This window comes from Abramis brama, assembly GCF_963993115.1.
Source record: "Abramis brama genome assembly, chromosome: 14".
Classification (NCBI taxonomy): domain Eukaryota; kingdom Metazoa; phylum Chordata; class Actinopteri; order Cypriniformes; family Leuciscidae; genus Abramis; species Abramis brama.
This window is the reverse complement of record NC_139976.1, coordinates 10,805,283-10,823,898: the sequence shown is the minus strand read 5'-3', so window position 1 is coordinate 10,823,898 and position 18,616 is coordinate 10,805,283. Positions and strand designations below refer to the sequence as shown.

Sequence of the window (18,616 nt, the reverse complement as noted above, 5' to 3'; positions counted from 1 at the left end):
GCAAAATTAATCAGCACCGGTACAATGACACTACTATAAAAACCGCTCCGCAAAAAAAATGCAGCTCGTTTAAACAGAGGTTATCTTAATTTATGATGTGTATATGTGGAGCTGAGAGGTTGCTCTCAAGCCGAGGGGTGTGTGTGTGTGTGTGTGTGCGTCGTGCACACAGCTCCCACTGTTCCTGCATGAGACACAGCAACACCCACACGCACAACACGATCGCTCACACGCAAACCTCCGCACTCCGTCGCGGCTATGTAAGCGCTTTCTGTCAGCGAGGGCCTGGAAAGTCTGGCCACAAACGTTATGGATGATCCCGCTCGCTCTCGTATGTTGAAAAGGGTCCGTTGACCCCCGCTAAATTAGTTAGAAAATGAAGAATGCTACCAGAGCTCGCCGTCTCTCCAACTCTCACTCACCTCATTTCATGGTTGCACTCACTGTGCGGTAGTCAGATTTATTGCCAAGTCATTAATCAAAGGTGATCCGCTTTTTTTTTTTTTGCTTTCATAAATGTAAAGGCATTTCTTTATTTATTTAGTGTGACAGTTTGGCGGCACAGGAGGCCAGTGCACTCATGTCTTATAATCTGCTTGTCAAAGCCAGTTAACCTTCTGAGGGAGAAATAAATACGAATTCTGCGCTCAACTTATCAACACGTGCGATGGCAGCGCTGGCTCTATTTGCGGAGACTGGAACTGCGGCTGAAATTCGCATAAAAAATGTTACAACGGATTGAATGTGTTTCCAAAAGTGGATAATTTTGTTCTCACTCCAACTTGTTGTGATACAAAAATTGTGTTTGACATCCAAACCTTGGAGTCTGGTGAAGATATTCCAATGAATGTAATCAAATTTGACTCTTTTTCAGTTGGAACGTAATTGTCCTGAGATTTCCAGTAAGACGCATTGCGGTTGTGAGGTTACGTTATGTAGATATCTTGCCAAGCAGGAAACAATCAGTGTATGCATTTAATCACGTACTGTTAACAGTCGCCACTGTAGGGTCAAAGGGGCCAAGGGTTAATCTCCTTATGGGACTTGTAAGACACATTTTTCCTTTAGGGGTTTGATTGTGATTTTCAAACGGAAAATCTGCCTTCCTACCTCCCTTTCATGCCCCTCCGATGGAGACACAGAGACTAGGGCTAGCGTGATTGCTCTCACGGTGACTCGCTCGCTTTGACGGCCACTTTCACGTTGTAAACAGCTTCTCAGCCAAATGGATTGTTCCGTCTGCTCTGCTGTTTACACGGGGGCCAATTACGTGACGCTTAATTTCATGAAAACAGGGACGTCTGAAGATTGGCATCGCTGAAATGTGGGCTGATATGGCTGCGCTTGAAGCGGGAGATACGCAGCTGAAATGTTCCAGATAACCGGTTTGTCGGTGGCCTGACTCCCCCAATCCCTATCTTACACCCCTGAGGCTCTTTCACGCTGTCTGTCTTCGAAGTTCCCCAAGTTTATTCCTTCATGGTTTTCATTTTGCTCTTTTCAATGTTTGATACTTTTGTGTCTTGTTGAAAACCCCAAGGCTCTGAGTGTTTTCCAGCAATTCTGAAATGTAAATATCCAAAAGGATGACCAAAACTACATAGTTCATACTCAATTAATCATTGGATTTTCTAAACGACTAGTTGATCTTAAGGAAGCCAGAATGAATCCAAGAACCAACAGTCTTTCAAAAGGGTAACTTGCACATAAACATGATGATTATTCACATTTTTTTTTCATTGTTTGTCTCTCAAACTATCTTCAGACTCCCATGTTAATCTACCAAGTCTTGGTATTTTGTTGTTTTCACCTGTATGTTTATCTTGACTCCATTTGTTTACTGGGTTTTTTTTTTTACCCCCCCAGACACATCAAAGTTGCCGAATCCAAGTCGAAAGCAGTCAGTGTCCCGGAGCCTGAAACACCTTTTTCACTCCTCTAATAAATTTGTCAAGACTCTCAAAAGGTAGTATGAGCATATTGTAGAAAACAAGTGGCACTTTCCACAAATAGGTTACACATTGGTATCTCATTAGTTTTATTACAGCATTAGAGACATAAATGGTTACTGTTGTATCCTTGTGTTGTTACTGTAGATATGTGCATGAAAGTAGTTTTGCGCATATCAAATGTCTGTATCCTCACCCGTAAAATGGTGTGATTTGGTCTGTTCCACCTCAAAGGTCTTGACCATCTCAGCTGAATGATTTTTAAATAATATTTTGAATGTTTAATTAACTGTTTATAATGCACTTTTGCATTTATAATTAACTGAGATATTTAACTGTAAAAAACATTTTAATTGTTAACTTAAGCAAACTTATAATAATAATATTATTGTACTATAATATTGCTTTATTGTAGTGTTAATTTGTATGCAGCTTTGGATAAAAGTGCCTGCTAAATTAATAAATGTAAAATATAAGTGTAATGTTTTGTTTGCCCCCGATGAGGTTGACGATCAATATTATCTAAACGTTAAGAATCTCGCTGACGTTAAGAGTCACTGACTATTTACTTAAATAAATAAAAAGAGTATTCACTTTTTGTTTTTTTGTACTCTATTCTTGGAAAGTGCCAGGAATCATAGAACTCACATTATAGCTGAATATGCTGAATTCGTCTTGTTCTGAATAGGTTCTCTTGGCTTTTTTTCCCTTTTCAGGGGAGTTTATATAGCATCAGTATTTTACCATAAGGACAGTCTGCTAGTGACTAATGAGGATCAGATCCCCATAGTGGAGGTGGACGACTCATACAGCAGCTCCCTCATGCAGGACTTTCTGTGGTTCACCAAGGTATGCAAAAACATACAGTCAACCACGACATTAAGCAGTGGAGAGGTCAGCACGGAGATACTGCACTAAAGTAACGTGCGTTTTATTAACGCTGAACTGAAACATACATTTTCGATGTTTTCGTAACACATCTCTTTGACAAGCGTCAATATTTTTGTTGGTTTCTTCCAAATGCAGCCTGCGGTCAGCTTAGCGTCCTAAATATATTCTGTCAAAGTGAACAGTCACCACATTTTTGACGTTAGACCGCGCGTTTGTAATTAGCCCATCATTACAAGGCTAAAGTGGTGTGATGCAAGAAGCAGAGACAGTCTTAGCAGAATATAGCTCTTTGTTTGATGGCCAAATACTTCTAGATTTTATGGTGAGATTGGAGGTAAAGTTATACTCATGAAACGAGCCTCGCAGCTTTTTAAGCGCTCATGTCCACATCCAAATGTTTATTTTACAACTTGTCTCCTAATATGCAAGTAGAAAATGAAGGTTTGTCAAGGAAAATTTTGATGTTGGCTTGATAAAACCAAGTTTAAAATAGTTTGAAGGTTAAACAGTCACATAAACAGGCAGGCACATAGATGGTCCCTTCTATGAGAGACTTTTCTTTTTAACGCCTTATTATGGAGTGCATATTGTCTGTTGCGCTTTCTGTTCCACATGGTCAAATAAGTAGTCAACTGAGACACCTATAACTATCCCAGTAGGGATTGTTTCATCACTGAAAACAAAGCACTCTGGCATTGATGCACAGACTTTGAATGATGTCGAGGAATTAAGTAAATTGCTTCCTCCAACTTCACAAGTGTGCGTGTGTTTATTTTGCAGCTGTCCTGCATGTGGGAGGACATCCGGTGGCTGAGACAGAGCCTGGCAGTCTCCACCTCTTCCTCTTCCACTCTGCAGTCCAGACAGAAGATGCTGACGGCCGCGGGCCAACTGCAGGTTTGCCAGCCCGTGATGAGCCTTGCTAACAATTTATTACTATAATGGGATTGAAATTGAAATTGAGTGGGATAATCCCTTATGAAGGATTCTGAGCAGAGTATGTGTCTGTGTTTCTGTTTGAGCATATTTTATATTGCATAACAATTATTTTGGCCAACGTGCTCTACGTAACCGATTTATTTATTACAAAAGTGTGATTTTATTTTCTTTCCAATTTTGAGAGAATTACACATTGGTCCAGTGATACATTCATAAGTCCTTGGTGATTTGTCCTTTTTGTCAGGCATTTTAAATTTCTATTGACATAAACCAAAAGCATAATGACATATAAAGAGGGCAGACATATATCATTATGAGTAAACTCTCCATGGTGGTTTCGATGTAACATCACACCCTAAATTATTAAAAATATTTTTTAACATTTGTTTTGTAGCGGACACCATGTACACAGCATCAGAGGGTTAAATAAGAATTCTGGAGAACAAACGTCCTTTTCACATCATGTCTATTCCTCTATTCTTCTCCAAACAGAATCTTCTGGGCACTCACAACTTGGGCCGAGTCCACTATGAGCCCATTAAAGATCGTCATGGGAATGTGCTGCTTGTGACGGTAAGAGAGGTGGATAGCTTCTATTCCTTTTTCAATGGGAAATGGATGCAGGTATCCAAACTTCAGAGTCAGAGGAAGTCTCTGTCTACCCCTGAGGAACCATATGCCCTGGACATCCTCCTCATAACCATACAGGTGAACACAGCTCTGTCTTGTCCTAAAGACATTAGTGATAGCCTATCTCAAATCTTCAGAAAAAGAATCTAATTTAAACTGTTATTTTGATTATAGGACATTCTGGCCTATCAGAGACGGAGTCAGCACCGGCTGTCCTCTGGATTTTATCTGGGTTACCTAAAGCTCAGCAGCTCTGTGGATCAGATCAAAGTTCTGGTTCCTCAACGTATGCCCAACATGCTCTGTCACACCAAGATACGAGACAACTGGAATGTGTCAAGGTTAGTTATTGACTTACACTTACAACTATTTCCTATTATTTGCTTTTTTTCTCTGTAAATCTGAGGTTTCAAACTCATTTTTGGTCATGGACCAGATTATGCCACTTTTTTGGTTTGTTAAACTTTAGTGTACCCATTCAGAGTGCATGTTCATGTTGTTGTTATAGGGCACAACAAACTATTCTGTAAAACAGGTTCCATCGCTTCCGGTTCAGGTATTTTGTATATGTTTTGTTAAATAAAGAGCTGTTTTACTCAAGATGTCTTCAGTGGAGCTACCAAAGATGAGCATTACCGATGTCCATCGCATATGCAGATTGATATCTAAAAGTTTTTTTTATTTACACTTTTTTGTTCACACTAACATTTGTATATTAAAATTGAGTAACCCGCCAACAATAAAAATAACTTGCTAGGTTAGCTGATTACCTTAAAAGTCCATAGATGTCGCCATCAATTCATACTGCTGTCAACACTTTCTCGGACAAGTGGATGTGATGAGACCTGTTTTCTTGTTTGTTCATGTGACCTTCAACATAAAGCCTATTGTCATGAGCTACTCCCACAAAGTTTTGTGGAAATGATTTGGGTTGTTTAGATGAAAAATGCAAATTTGTGCAATTTAAAAGAAAGACTCTTCATGATATGCAACACAACAAATGAGAGAGTTTATTGGTCCTGCTTTAGGGAAAATTGAATATTCTGAATATTATACTAATATAGTGAATGAATGTGAATGTATTTTAGCATATCTTTTCCTCAACTCATCCTGCATTTTGCAGTTCACACAGCCATTCTCAGGAGCCTTTTTTTCTTTTTCTTTTTAAATCTTTAAAGTCTTTTTTTTTTTTGATCTCAAAAATATTGAAGAACAAAGACCCTAAGTCTTGAAAGCATTGAGCAGAGACGGCATTATTAAAGCATGTATTCAAAGCCTGTAATGAAAGCGTATAATGATTTTCTTCTTTTTTATTAATCTATCGATTTTACCTAAAATACCAGCAAATATATGTACATCTTGACTCATTATGAAAGCCTCTCATGCAATCTAATGAATGTCATTTATATAGACATGCATTTTTTAACCCTTTATATCACCGAAACAAGCTAATATTTCGCACTGGTGAAGCAAATACGAGCTCTCCAGAGTGAGTGTACCTGAGAAGATTGAAATATGCCTGAACTCCGTGTCAGGCTCCCCTTCACCACAGGCTTACATAGTTTCTTGACACCACCATTTTTTACAGTCAAAACAAAACTGCTATTTGTTTTTGTTCGGTAAAGGAGCTATTTATTTATTTTCATCTCGGGTCATGGTGTTGACCTTGGTAGGTAGCTAGAGACAGGGAGAGTATTATCCTGCAGCTCTGTGTGGTAGTAAAACTAAATTTACTACGGGGCCGGACTGTGGAAGTCAGTGGGAGGTTCACACAGGATGATGCCTACTCACGGCTCGAGGAAAACCTCTGGAGCAAAGAAATTCTCCTTTTTTCCATCATCCTACTACCCCCTAGACACTATCCTTGAGGGTGTCCTTGAGACTAAAACCAAAATGGTCTATTTTGCCCCGTCATCTTACCCGCGTACCATAAGCTGGTGCTTTTCATCTTCTTACAGTTTTTGTGAAATTTAGAGAAAGTTAAATGAATTTGACTTCATTGTAAAAATCTATTTGCCAAAATTATCACAGTTTCAAAAATACATAAGAGTTGTGACTTTTCCATTATTATTGGACATTTAACAACTTTGCTTTTCTTAGTGTAGAATTTTCAGATTAAAAAGAAGGGTATTAAGGGTATTCGAAAACATCTCACCAAATCTAACTCTCAATATTAGACCTAACATGCCATCCCACTAGCCTTTGTAAACCACTCTGTCGATGGCACTTCTGGAAACCGTTATATAGAGCTGTGTATGTTGACTGAACGCTGTCTCTTCCCACCCAGGGATGAGTGGGAATGGCTGCAGTCACTGTCTGGCCCTTTGGAGGTGGAAAGAGCAGATCAGGCTACAGACTGCCTCCTCTTCTCTGAGCTCCAGACGGCCATTAAGAGTGTGCTGCACCATATCAATCTACCTCTCCACCAGGTACTGCTGTCTACAGGACACCTCTGTGGTAACTGGGTGTTAAGTTAACTAAGTTAACTAAACTTTGTTAATATATTTTCATTTTAAAATGATTAAAATAGCTTAAATAGTATTTTTTGGACGTTTAATTTGAAAACGGGCTGTTTGAAAAGAGAGCATTACATTTGAAGCTTATATAAACCTTGGGTAGTTTGAATACTTTGAGATCTGCAGCAGCATTTATGGATGGATGGATGGATGGATGGATGGATGGATGGATGGATGGATGGATGGATGGATGGATGGATGGATGAATGGACCAAATATAGATTTATAAAAATGTAATACATAAATGTATTAAATTTGATTTATATAAATCTAAATAGATTTATAGATGGATGGATGGATGGATGGATAGATAGATCAAATATAAATGGATAGATAGATAGATAAATAGATAGATAGATAGATAGATAGATAGATAGATAGATAGATATACCAAATATAGATAGATATAGATAGATAGATAGACATACCAAATATAAATAGATAGATAGATAGATATACCAAATATAAATAGATAGATAGATAGATAGATAGATAGATAGATAGATAGACATACCAAATATAAATGGATGGATGGATGGATAGATAGATAGACTAATAGTCTCTCTCCCAATATTAGTCAGAATAACTTTATTTTTTGTCTGTATTACTTTACTGTTATACACATAGTTTTGGGATATTTCTACTTAGTTCTACATAACATTGTTACCCTTTGTTACATTGTAACAACATTGTTACTTTACCGTGGGTTAAACTGTCTGTGTGTGTGTCTGTGTGTCCCACACAGGCCAAGCACTTCCGTCTCTACACACACGAGGTGCTGGAGCTGGGTCACAATGTGTCCTTTCTTCTGCTGCTGCCCGCCTCAGACGACGTTTGCTCTGCCCCGGGACAGACCAACCCCTACACACCACACTCGGGGTTCCTCAACCTCCCTCTTCAAATGTTTGAGCTCGGTACACTGGCTTCTGTTTCAACCCCTACAATATTAGCTCAGTTGGCCTTATAAAAATCCACAGATTCCTCCCCCCTCTGCCCCCAGTCACACTCCCTTAGGACCTCTAGTAAATCAAGCAGACACACACACACACACACACACATGCAGACACCAGCGGGGTGGTGGTGCGCACCACGGCTAGCCAAACAGCCACCCACCCCCCTCGCTGAGCCCAGACTGTGTAAAATAAGGAAAGGTTAAACAAGTAATCAATATTATAATCCAATAAAATGTGTTTTAAAGAATGGCAGATCATTTTCATTGAAATAGCAGGGTTTGTTTTCAGACGAGAAGGCAAATCGTGTGCTTGTATTCTTAGCAGCCGTGCCAGTTAGAACACTTAGTAGCTTATTCAGCTGCTGTTGTGGGGAGAGTTTCAAACAACTTTTTAAACGTTATACTGTGAGGTAGTTTCAGCCCAAACACCATACACTTGTAAACCTCCCACAGATTTCCATTACAAAAGCGTCTTTTAAAAAGATTCGTCAGTGTTTTTGGGACATTAATGATAACCTTCCTAGGGTCTCGATTTCACACAGCACACCACCCTGGGAAGTCAATTTCAGAAATGCAATAACATCTCACTACTGTTGCCCATATAAGACAGTGTCTATTACTAACTGCAGTATTATTGTTTTTATTTTGTCTCCCTGTGCAGTTCACTTCTACTCATATAAGGAGAAATTTATCAGTCTTTATTGCCGGCTGTCCTCGGTGCTGGACCTGGACGCTCTAATTACCCAGCAGGCTTTTAGAGAGGCCATCACTGACTCAGAGGTGTCCACAGCCAAACAGAGACAACAGCACATATTGGACTACATTCAGGTATGGGGCAGAGGGTGCCTCTCTGTGAAGGATCATGTGATTTTGTTAAAAAAAAATAAAATCCTCCCCAAGTATTTGATGAAGATTTATCTTTGTAAGTTATAATATATTTTTACATAATATAATTTAGTATTATATTGAATATCGGAGCAATTTTTTTTAAACAAGTTTCCTTTTATTATTATTTTTTTTATTTTTTTAACAAAAATTATAAAGTCCAGTTTAAAGGCCTAGACACATATATATATAATTTAAACAATAAAATAATTGTTCACCTTGTGCAAATGCTTTTTATATAGCAGAATAGTTTTGATTGACGTTTAAGTAAATACTTGACGATATTAATTCAACAATATTATTCAGCATTAAATGTAATATGATATAATAAAATAAAATAAATAATAGAATATAATAATATATAATAACATAAAATATATAATAATTATAAATTATATATATATATATATATATATATATATATATATATATATATATATATATATATATATATATAAATTCACCATCTGTAAATTCTTTTGATATAGCAGTATCTTTTTGGATGAAACTGAAGAATATACTTGCTCTTTTCATTTTTCCTTGCTTGTCCCAAAGTATGAAAAAAGAGTCATCTTTATAAATGATAATATATTTTTACATAACATTATTCAGTTAAATACTGATGGAGCAACACAATTTTCAAACAAACTTATTGTATTGTTTCTTTTCTTTTTTTTTACAAAAATATATTTGTAGTAGCTGTATAGTAGTAGCTTTTGTAGTAGTGTATAAAGGCATGGGCTCATAAATATAACTAAAAAAATATTTGTCACCATAATCAAAGTCTTTTAAAAATATAACAATCTTTTTTGGGGGGGGGGGAAGAAAATCTTTCATTTTCTGCTTATTTCTTCACTTTAAGCTTTTTATAAGCTGCATCTCAAATGGCTATTTTATATTATCTGTATTATTTTGTGTTTAGTACAGTTTGATGTACATCTTGGAGCTATAATGTTAGTACAGGACTAATTTGCTAGTGAATCTCCATTGTGAATCTCCATTTGCGAATCCATTACAACAAATCGATTTCCTCTCAATTTAAATAATTTGTTGCTCTGCAGGCATTTTGCATCTTCATCCACTGCCAAGCTAACAGTGTTTTTGGTCTTTGAGAACATTGGGCTTTTACCGAAAATACTATTCTTTCACTTATTCACCAGTCACTGAAAAATCACCTCGAAGAAAGAAACATGAAATACACTACAGTAAAACAATTGTGAAAATGCAGTTAAACAGTCAAATTGGGAAATTATTCAAATTTAAACTTAACTGTGTTCTGTTTTAATATATTTTAAAATGTAATTTATTCCTGCATCAAAGCAAAATTTTCAGCATCATTACTCCAGTCTTTAGTGTCACACGATCCTTCAGAAATCATTCTAATATGCTGATTCGGTGCACAAGTAACATTTCTTATTATTATCATCAATGTTAAAAACAGCCGTGCTGCTTAATATTTTTTAAGGATTTTACTGAACACAAACTTTTGAATGGTGTTGTATGTGGTAATTTCAGGGATTCAGATTCCGCCTTTTGTCAGTGCACTCAATGACTTAATGGGCCAGAACAATTCTGCAGCATATATTAACAAACAGGTGTTTAAGATAGTGCTATGGTGTTTTTTGCTATTTAGTGTTTGTACGCTACCTGAAATCATTCTTTACTGCTTCATTCCTTTTTATTAGCCACATTTGTGTTGTACAATTACAACTTTTAGCAATACGTCATGCATGTTTCAGTCCTGAGAATCATATTTATTCCCAACCGCTTGGGAGTGTTGGAAACATCAAACTACAAAAACAATTTAAACTAATAATCCAATTAGGATAGTTTATTGATGTCATAAAGCATAACTACTAGACGTATAAACTGTAAAACAAGTTGTTTTTCTTGTGTCGAAATTTCAATAACAGCTCAGCAGACTCTCTCACAATCCGACTTGAAAGGGAGGCGTGTGTTAAGTGTGCCGGTCTGAAATAATCCCTCTCCGCCACCCCGGTCTGGACTATTAATTGAGATTGACCACAAAACCACAAGTGTTTGTGTGATGTCAGGTCCAAGAGGCACTGGAAAAAAGCGGCACACTGACCACAGATTACACAGCGCCTAAGAGCGACGAGGGGAAAAAATAATACCGATCAATGAGTGTGACTGCATGACTGTGTGTGTGGCTGAGCAATGTGGCATCAATTAGCGTGAAAACCTTAATGTTCCAGAAGGCGGCAAACGAGAAAGGGCCACGTCTGTCAAAGTGGCACGGCTCTGGAAAGTGCTTTCGTGTGAGAGAGCAGGTTTATATCGCTGTGAGGTCCTGTCAAAGAGCTAACGGACAGACCGCGAAACACGCGTTTCAGATGCGTGCGGCGAGATGTGGCATTGAGATGGAGCTTGCGTGACGCTCAAATTTACTTCGTAAGCTCAAGTGTTTGGCTTTAACTCGGCAGATTTGCAAATTTGCTGCTTTGGTGCAAGTACGTAAGCTCTAGTTCATCTGATAATACTCACAGAGATTTTGCAACCTTTTGGCTGTTGAAGTTCTCAACTGGTTTTAGTTCAAGACCAAGATTTTGCAGTGGACAGTAACCCCTGGTTTCACAGATAAGGCTTAAGCCTAGTCCCAGATTAAAATGCATGTTTGAGCTGTTTGAGATCTTAAAATATGTCAGTGCCATTGTGTCTTAAAGGCACACTATTCAAGATTTGTACCATAATATTACAGCTTCGAACTCATTTCGATGGTAAACGAACTCGTAGTAGGGTTCAATGCAGCCGTTAGAAGCCAGCAATGCAGGTTTGAGAGGTGGCGCCCCAACAAATCACGCAAGAATCACGACTATCTTTACGGCACAACGTTACATACATCAACAACATATGAAGCAGCCTCTATGGAAGACAATAGCACGCATTTCAGACGTGAATCATGGCAGAGTCGACGAAGAAACGCGGTCGGAGGAGCGCAGAGACGGCTCTGCGCGAGTGGTATTTACGACAGTGACGTTAAATACAAGTACTCCACAGCGACTCTAGGGGTCGCTGTTTGAGAAAAACGGAAACTGCATAGTGTGCCTTTAAGATGCACACCAGTAATGTTTTTTAAGGCACGTTTATAAAAGCTACATACATGTCCCAGTTGAACTAAGGTCTATTCCTGGCTTAATTTAAGCCCTGTCTATGAAACCAGGCCTAAGTGTTAAACCAAAAGAGTACCAAAGTTGTGTATCAAGTGAACAAAAAATGCCCTTGAAATCTCTCCTTGAAACTAAATCTGTATTTAATGTGGGTTGAGTCGTGTTTTCTTCTACTTTGTGTTTTTTGTTTAAACTTTACCAGGGTGAAGGGCTTTCAAGCAGCCTGTCTGTGTTGGATCTATCTAATATTGTAAAAATTTTCGCCAAATATTTTGCATCAAAATACTTTTGAGTTTGATTGCACAGCCTTTGACTCGTATAAAAATGAGAATCGTTTTCTCATCCCTTTTAATGGCCAGGCCTATTCATTTTGCTATCCTAAATATGCATGATTATATGGTCAGTTGCATTTTATTATTTCCATGTAACATTATTTTTCCCTGCAGCCGACGACCCTATCAGAACAGACCAGTGATTAATTTTTGGATATAATAGAGCCCTGGGTGTGATATAAGCCACACTGCTTATTTATTCTTATTTTCCCCTAATTTGTTTCAATATTTCCCAGCCAACAGCATCAGCCAAACATTTATTAGTTGAAGTAGTCTATTTCGATAGACTCATATTATTGCCCTTGTCATACTGGAGTCCCCTCTTTGTCGTTAGAAGCCCGGCATATTTTCCAAAGGAGTCATCCTGTGGTGTCAAGGCTCATTCCCATAAGCTGGATCTCTCATGGCATTTGCTAGAAAGAGCTCAGATTGCAATTTTTTTTTTTTTTTTTTTTCGTCTACTCTGCTGCATTTTTGCTCAGCCTTTTTCCTTCCAATTTGAAATAAGCTCCTTGTAAATACAATTGCTATAGTACGTCTCGAGGATGGAAAATATGAAAGTGGTAGTTGTGAAGATTCACTGCGTGGAGGTTAACAGCTCTGATTGAAAACACATTTTACCTCTCATTTCGCTCCTGCACACTAAATAGGAGCAATATGTACAATTCGGCTCTGACGTGCTGTGATCGGTGAACAGAGGAAGATGACACAAAATAAATTATGACATTAGTCACGGTCATGCCCCTTCAAGACTTCACAGCGAGTTTTCTGTGGCCTCCTTTTGAAGCTTTTGTGTGATGCGCTTTAATGCTTTGAAAAGCTTTGTGATGTTTGTGGGGAAAGTTCTTGCGACGTTTATGTGGGGAAAATACCGCATTTCTCACACTGAAAGCTGTGATTTGCATTTTTATCGAATCAACTTTTAAAAAGCACCCTTTAGTTTTCAAGCTAACCTTGAAACGCAGGCAGCATTGCCAATGAAATAAGAGCGCACTCAACCTCTCTTTGTTTTTTTTCTTTGTGTGTGAAGCAATTGGACGAGATGTGGCGAGACGTTCGCTGGATCACCAATGCCCTGCAGTACGCCCGCTATAAACAGCCTCTCGGTTGGGTGCCTATCACCTGGCTCGTAGACGTCAGCGTGGAGCCTCCTGTCCAGAAGAATGACTCCACGTCCTCTAACACAGAATACGTGCCCACTCCCTCGCCCTCTCCAGAAATGAGGAGACGAAAGCCCACAATTGGTAAATGCTATTTTTCAATAGCTGCCATTCATCCAGGTATAAAAAAATATGTCGTGCTTGACTGCATGTTTGTCACATTCAAATATGTATTGTATTTGCAGTGAGTTTGCACATGTAAGTAGTGGGATTGTGGCATTTGTTGACAGTCTTTTGAATACATTTTCCAGGAAGTATATCAGTGAATCTAATGCAACTCTTCAATATTGAAAGCTTTGAGATGACATGTAGTTTGTAGGACATTACAGGTTGGCACAAAAGGAAGATTTGACAAAAAACATTTTTGACAAAAGACACCAATTTTCAAGACATTTATGAAATTGCAATTTACAAGCACTCATCGGAGGCACTTGAGTGAATGTCACCCTGTGATTGTTGGACATTTAGGGTCTTTTAGATTTCAGTCTGTGTAAGAACAAACTAAGTATTGGTGAATTATGATAATTCACAGATATCATTTAAGGCCAAATTTAGATGATTTAATGATTCTCAGTCTTTCCAGTGTCTCAGCGTAATCTAAAGAAACCATGCAATATTGATAAAATATGCCTTGCAATTAAACTTGTACAATTAAAAGCAGAAGTCAGTTCAAATATTATTACTTATGTGGTCAAATGTGTGCAATAAATATGCACAATGCATGTCTGCTGGGTGTTTTTACTTTTATATGCCACATTTCTCAGGATTTTTGATTATTGCATTATGTGTATGGGATGTGAACTCAGCAACATGCTACATAAAATTATAATTATTTTTGTTGATTTTTCAGAAAGAACCTATGTATATTTCATAGATATCACTTAAATTTAACAAACATTATTACATTATATAATGTTTAACAGTATATGTGACATTAATTGACATTAATAGACACATTAATTGTATCTATATAATAAATATACAGTAGCTTAATATAAGAATGTTTTGTTGTTTTTTGAAATAAATTAATTCTTCCTTTCAGCAAGTATGTATTAAATTGATCAAATGTGGCAGTAAAGGCTTTTAATAACTTACAAATAAATTCTGTTCTTTTGAAAAATCCTGAAAAAAGTTTCCACAAAAAAATATTAATGAGAAAAACTATTTTTAGGACTGATAATAATAAAAGTTTCTTGAGCACCAAATGAACATATTAGAATGATTTCTGAGGGATCATATGACACTGGCCACAAAAAAGTCAGCTTTACTATCACAGGAATAAATTACATTTTAAAATTTAAATTGAAATAATGTTTTACAATATTACTAGTTTTACTGTATTTGATCGAATAAATGCAGAAAAAAGCACAAGAGACTTCTTTCAAAAACATTAAAAACAATGGTAGTCTATCGACTATTTCAAAAAGGGCTTTGAAAGTGGTTCATCCAATCAGACAGAATTTCAGACCGATTTTCGGCAGAAGTATCCTTTTAAAATGTTTATTTTATTATTAAAATGTATTTTTGCTTGTCTGATTCCCCATAATTATTATCAACCCACATTTGTTTGCAGAGTCCCAACCGGGATCAGATGAAGAGGGCTGCTCGGAGGTCTTTCTCCCCACAGACAGTGACTATGACTCCAGTGACGCTCTGAGCCCTCGTGACCTGGATTTAGTTTACTCCTCAGCCCAAGATCTCTCCCATCAGGCCGTGCACATCCTCAGCGGAAGCGCACCCGATGTGCTTCAGATGCACGATCTCAAGTACAGCGCTTGCTCAAAGTCCATCCTGGAGACCGAATCCTGCACCAAGGATATGGAGGACCTGTCGCTTTCCTCTTATTCCGTCAAAAACACAGACAAGCCGTCCCGCTGCAAGTTCCTGGCCGATCCACCGACGAAACGTAAGATGCTGTCCAAAAGCCATCCTCAGAGGAGTTATTTTGGCGGGCCGCACCGTTGGCTGCGCGTGCAGAGCGAGAGCCACACTCCCTCGCTATCCGAAGGGATCTACACCAAACAGAGCGAAACTGACCTGCCGCTGGAGACGCCGCTCTCTCTACCGCACTCTCCCACTACCTCCTACAGTTTGGATGAGTACAGGGCGACCTACAGGGAGTCTAAGCCCAACGTTCACAGGATCTTTGTGGAGTCTTGCAGCAAGACGTCACCCTGCAGAGATGCCCCACATTGGGAGGAGGAGGAGACGGGATCGAGAGGAGCGTCCACCGGAGAGACCGGATCGGGATACCGCACCACAGCAGAAGCTCAGGACATGGATTCCGACGAGCTAACGAACGAACAAGTGTCGGAGGTCCTCAGCAGCACTCTTTAGGACGATATACGCATGGTCTTCTCGACACTTCAATCGCCTCAAAAAGCTCCAAAACTCCACCTTTCCTCTCCAACCGCACACTTTACAACAGCTCTCAGTTGTAATGAGTGAACACTTAGCCTAATCAATTCTTGCATCCTCTCTGTAGAGGATGAAGTTGCTGGTCAACTCTGCGGGACTCGTAAGTCATGGCTCTGACTGTTACAATGTTGATTATCAATGCAACGTGAAACAAAGCACTGCTTTTCCTCAGAACTTGAAATTAACTCCGCCAATAGAGTCCAACAGTTAGCGGCCACTTTTTCAGCAGTGTATTTTTCCCATTCGTTTTCACCACGGGGGTTTCAAAAACTTCTTCAGACTGAAACAAAACCATTATTAATATTACAGCTTTTTTTATTAGAAGCTACAAGAAGTGTGTATTTAAGAACTTTTATGATTAAAGTAGAAAATATATAAAGAAATTATTCTTATTATGATATATTAACTTTCCAAACTTTACGTAAAAAAAAAAAAAATTATTCAGCAAGGATGCATTAAATTGATCAAAAGTGACAGTAAATATGTTTATAATTTTACAAAAGATTCTTTAAATGCTTATTCATTAAAGAATCCTGAAAAAAAGTATCACGGTTTCCACAAAAATATTAAGCAGCACAACTGTTTTCAACATAGATACAGTAATAAGAAATGTTGACACAGAAGACTGGAGTAATGATGCTGAAAATTCAGTGTTGCCTTCACAGGAATAATTACATATTAAAATTGAAAAATTATTTTAAATTGAAATAATATTTTACACGACTATTATTTTACTGTATTTCGTAAATGCAGCATATGAGACTTCTTTCAAAATCATTACCAACCCCACTATATTATTATTTTTATTCTCTTGAAAGGTTTAAATATTATATAAATCAAGTTCTCTGTGGAGAAAACGAATGGGATTTTTACTTCTGAAAACATGCTGTTTTGCTCTATTGTGGTGTTTTTCAGTGAAGAGTGGAGTTAGGTGATTTGACGGTCAGTTAAAATTCAGTTTACGTGTTTACTTGCAACGAAAGATCGATGTATCCGCTAATTTCACTGCCCATTTAGAATTATTTGCTCCTACTATTGATGTATGAAGTGGCATAATCCCCTTCGCATTACATCTGTTTCAAATCGATTGTGTTTCGCTGTTGAGAAACACTGGATGAATGAAAAATGACCCCCTAACTACAGACTCTGTTTCTAAACATGAGAGCCCTTTTCAAATTAAAAAGCTATTATGTAGTTCCAGGGAAAGAGTGCGTGACATTTGTTCCACAGAATGTGTTTCATTGAAAAATACCTTGAGTTGTGCGATGTTTACCATACAATGGTGGTTTGTGGCATGTGATTGTTCACATTTGAAGATTCCTTGTAATTTGTTTGTTTCTGTTCCTATTTATGCTGGGTAACCCACTCTTATGAAAGGAAATGAAAACCACTTATGTTTTACAGGTTGAAGGAATGAGAAAAACTGCACTTTTAATATATACAGTATATTTGCATCCCACCACTTTTTTTTTAAAGATCTGGGCTGTTTTGAATCGGACCACTTTTGACCTTTTGCGGAGGAAGCTGCAACCTTCTTTGCTTATACTGCAAATTTGTGCCACTTTATATTAACACACACAATCATGAATATTTGGATGATTTGTAAGTGCTTAATTACTAATATCACTGCATTCATTTTGTCAATAAAGCCATAGGTATTTGAAATGCAAGTTATGGTCCAAGGACATAACCAAAAAGGTAGTTTGTTTAGTAAAGCATCTTTAATTCTGTAAAACTTTACCATTGTGAATATACTATATCCATATGCCCTAAAAATGAAGTGAAACAATTTCCCAGATGAAAAGGGCAGCTTTTTTGCAAGCAACATCGTGAATGTGTCTGTTGCAGTGTTTCAAAAAAAATTTGTTAATGTTTGTAGTGTTTTTTTCTACAAAACAAAAAGAAAGAAAAAATAGTATTTGCACAAAACGTTTGAAATATTTCCAAAAAAAATATGTTGAAACTGGACTTTCTCCTGAATGATTGTACAAATGTTTTATCTTCCTGGTTAAGGTACAGTGATGTCAGCTGGTGCTCAAGATCCTGTGGGTAAAATGCACTGCTCTGACACACCGGTGTGTTCGGGCCCTGCTCTTTCAGTATGCATTCAACACAACCCTGCAGCGTCCAGGCATTATATACCACATGCCACCTTACGTATTCCAGTTAAATCATTGAAACTGTTTGCAACTGGCATTCCAGTTGGGGTATTATTGTTAAATTATATAGTATATTTGTCTTGATACCTTTATACTGTGCACAATGCAAGCCAAAACAATTAAGAAGCATCATATCTGTATATTTTTGCATTATGCATTTATTGATCCAAATAATATATTTCAGTATTGTATTTTTGACGGTTGGTCCCATGTCATAGAAGTTTCTGTTGTAACTTGTTTGCTTTTTGTGATGCATCTTGAATATGACGCTGTGACAGATGTATTTAAGTCATAAAAAAATAAACATTCCAGTGTAAATATTTGATTATGTTTTTTTAAAGCTGGTTCTTTAATTGGTGACACTTTACAATAAGTTCTATTATATAACATTAGTTAATGTGTTAACTAATGTTAATAAATGGAACCATTTCACTTGTCTGTGTTACAGTGTAACAAGTACAACATGTACTTATTGGTAGAGTTAGGATAAAGGTTAGGGTTAGTTGCATGTAATTATGTAGTTATTATATATAAGTTACCCTTTAATTTTAGGCTAATTCAAGTAACTTTATTATTATTTTTTAATACATCTTTGAATGAAATTGTGATTGATTTCAGAATTGCAGACCATTCATTTTTGTTTTATTGTGTCAATAC

General features: G+C 37.5%; 1 protein-coding gene across 2 annotated transcripts in view; it reads left to right on the top strand.

Annotated features, from left to right (window-relative positions):
* ankfn1a (ankyrin repeat and fibronectin type III domain containing 1a) overlaps positions 1–18,277 on the top strand; it is an 83,809-nt gene extending 65,532 nt beyond the window's left edge. For both annotated transcript variants that reach the window (XM_084135542.1, XM_084135541.1), the window contains 10 exons: positions 1,867–1,966; positions 2,666–2,798; positions 3,621–3,737; positions 4,272–4,487; positions 4,584–4,750; positions 6,697–6,838; positions 7,671–7,839; positions 8,539–8,705; positions 13,253–13,466; positions 14,956–18,277. In XM_084135542.1, coding sequence (XP_083991668.1) covers positions 1,867–1,966; positions 2,666–2,798; positions 3,621–3,737; positions 4,272–4,487; positions 4,584–4,750; positions 6,697–6,838; positions 7,671–7,839; positions 8,539–8,705; positions 13,253–13,466; positions 14,956–15,719 — 2,189 coding nt within the window. In that variant the 3' untranslated portion in view covers positions 15,720–18,277. The remainder of the gene's footprint in view (positions 1–1,866; positions 1,967–2,665; positions 2,799–3,620; positions 3,738–4,271; positions 4,488–4,583; positions 4,751–6,696; positions 6,839–7,670; positions 7,840–8,538; positions 8,706–13,252; positions 13,467–14,955) is intronic.
* Positions 18,278–18,616: the final 339 nt, after the last annotated feature.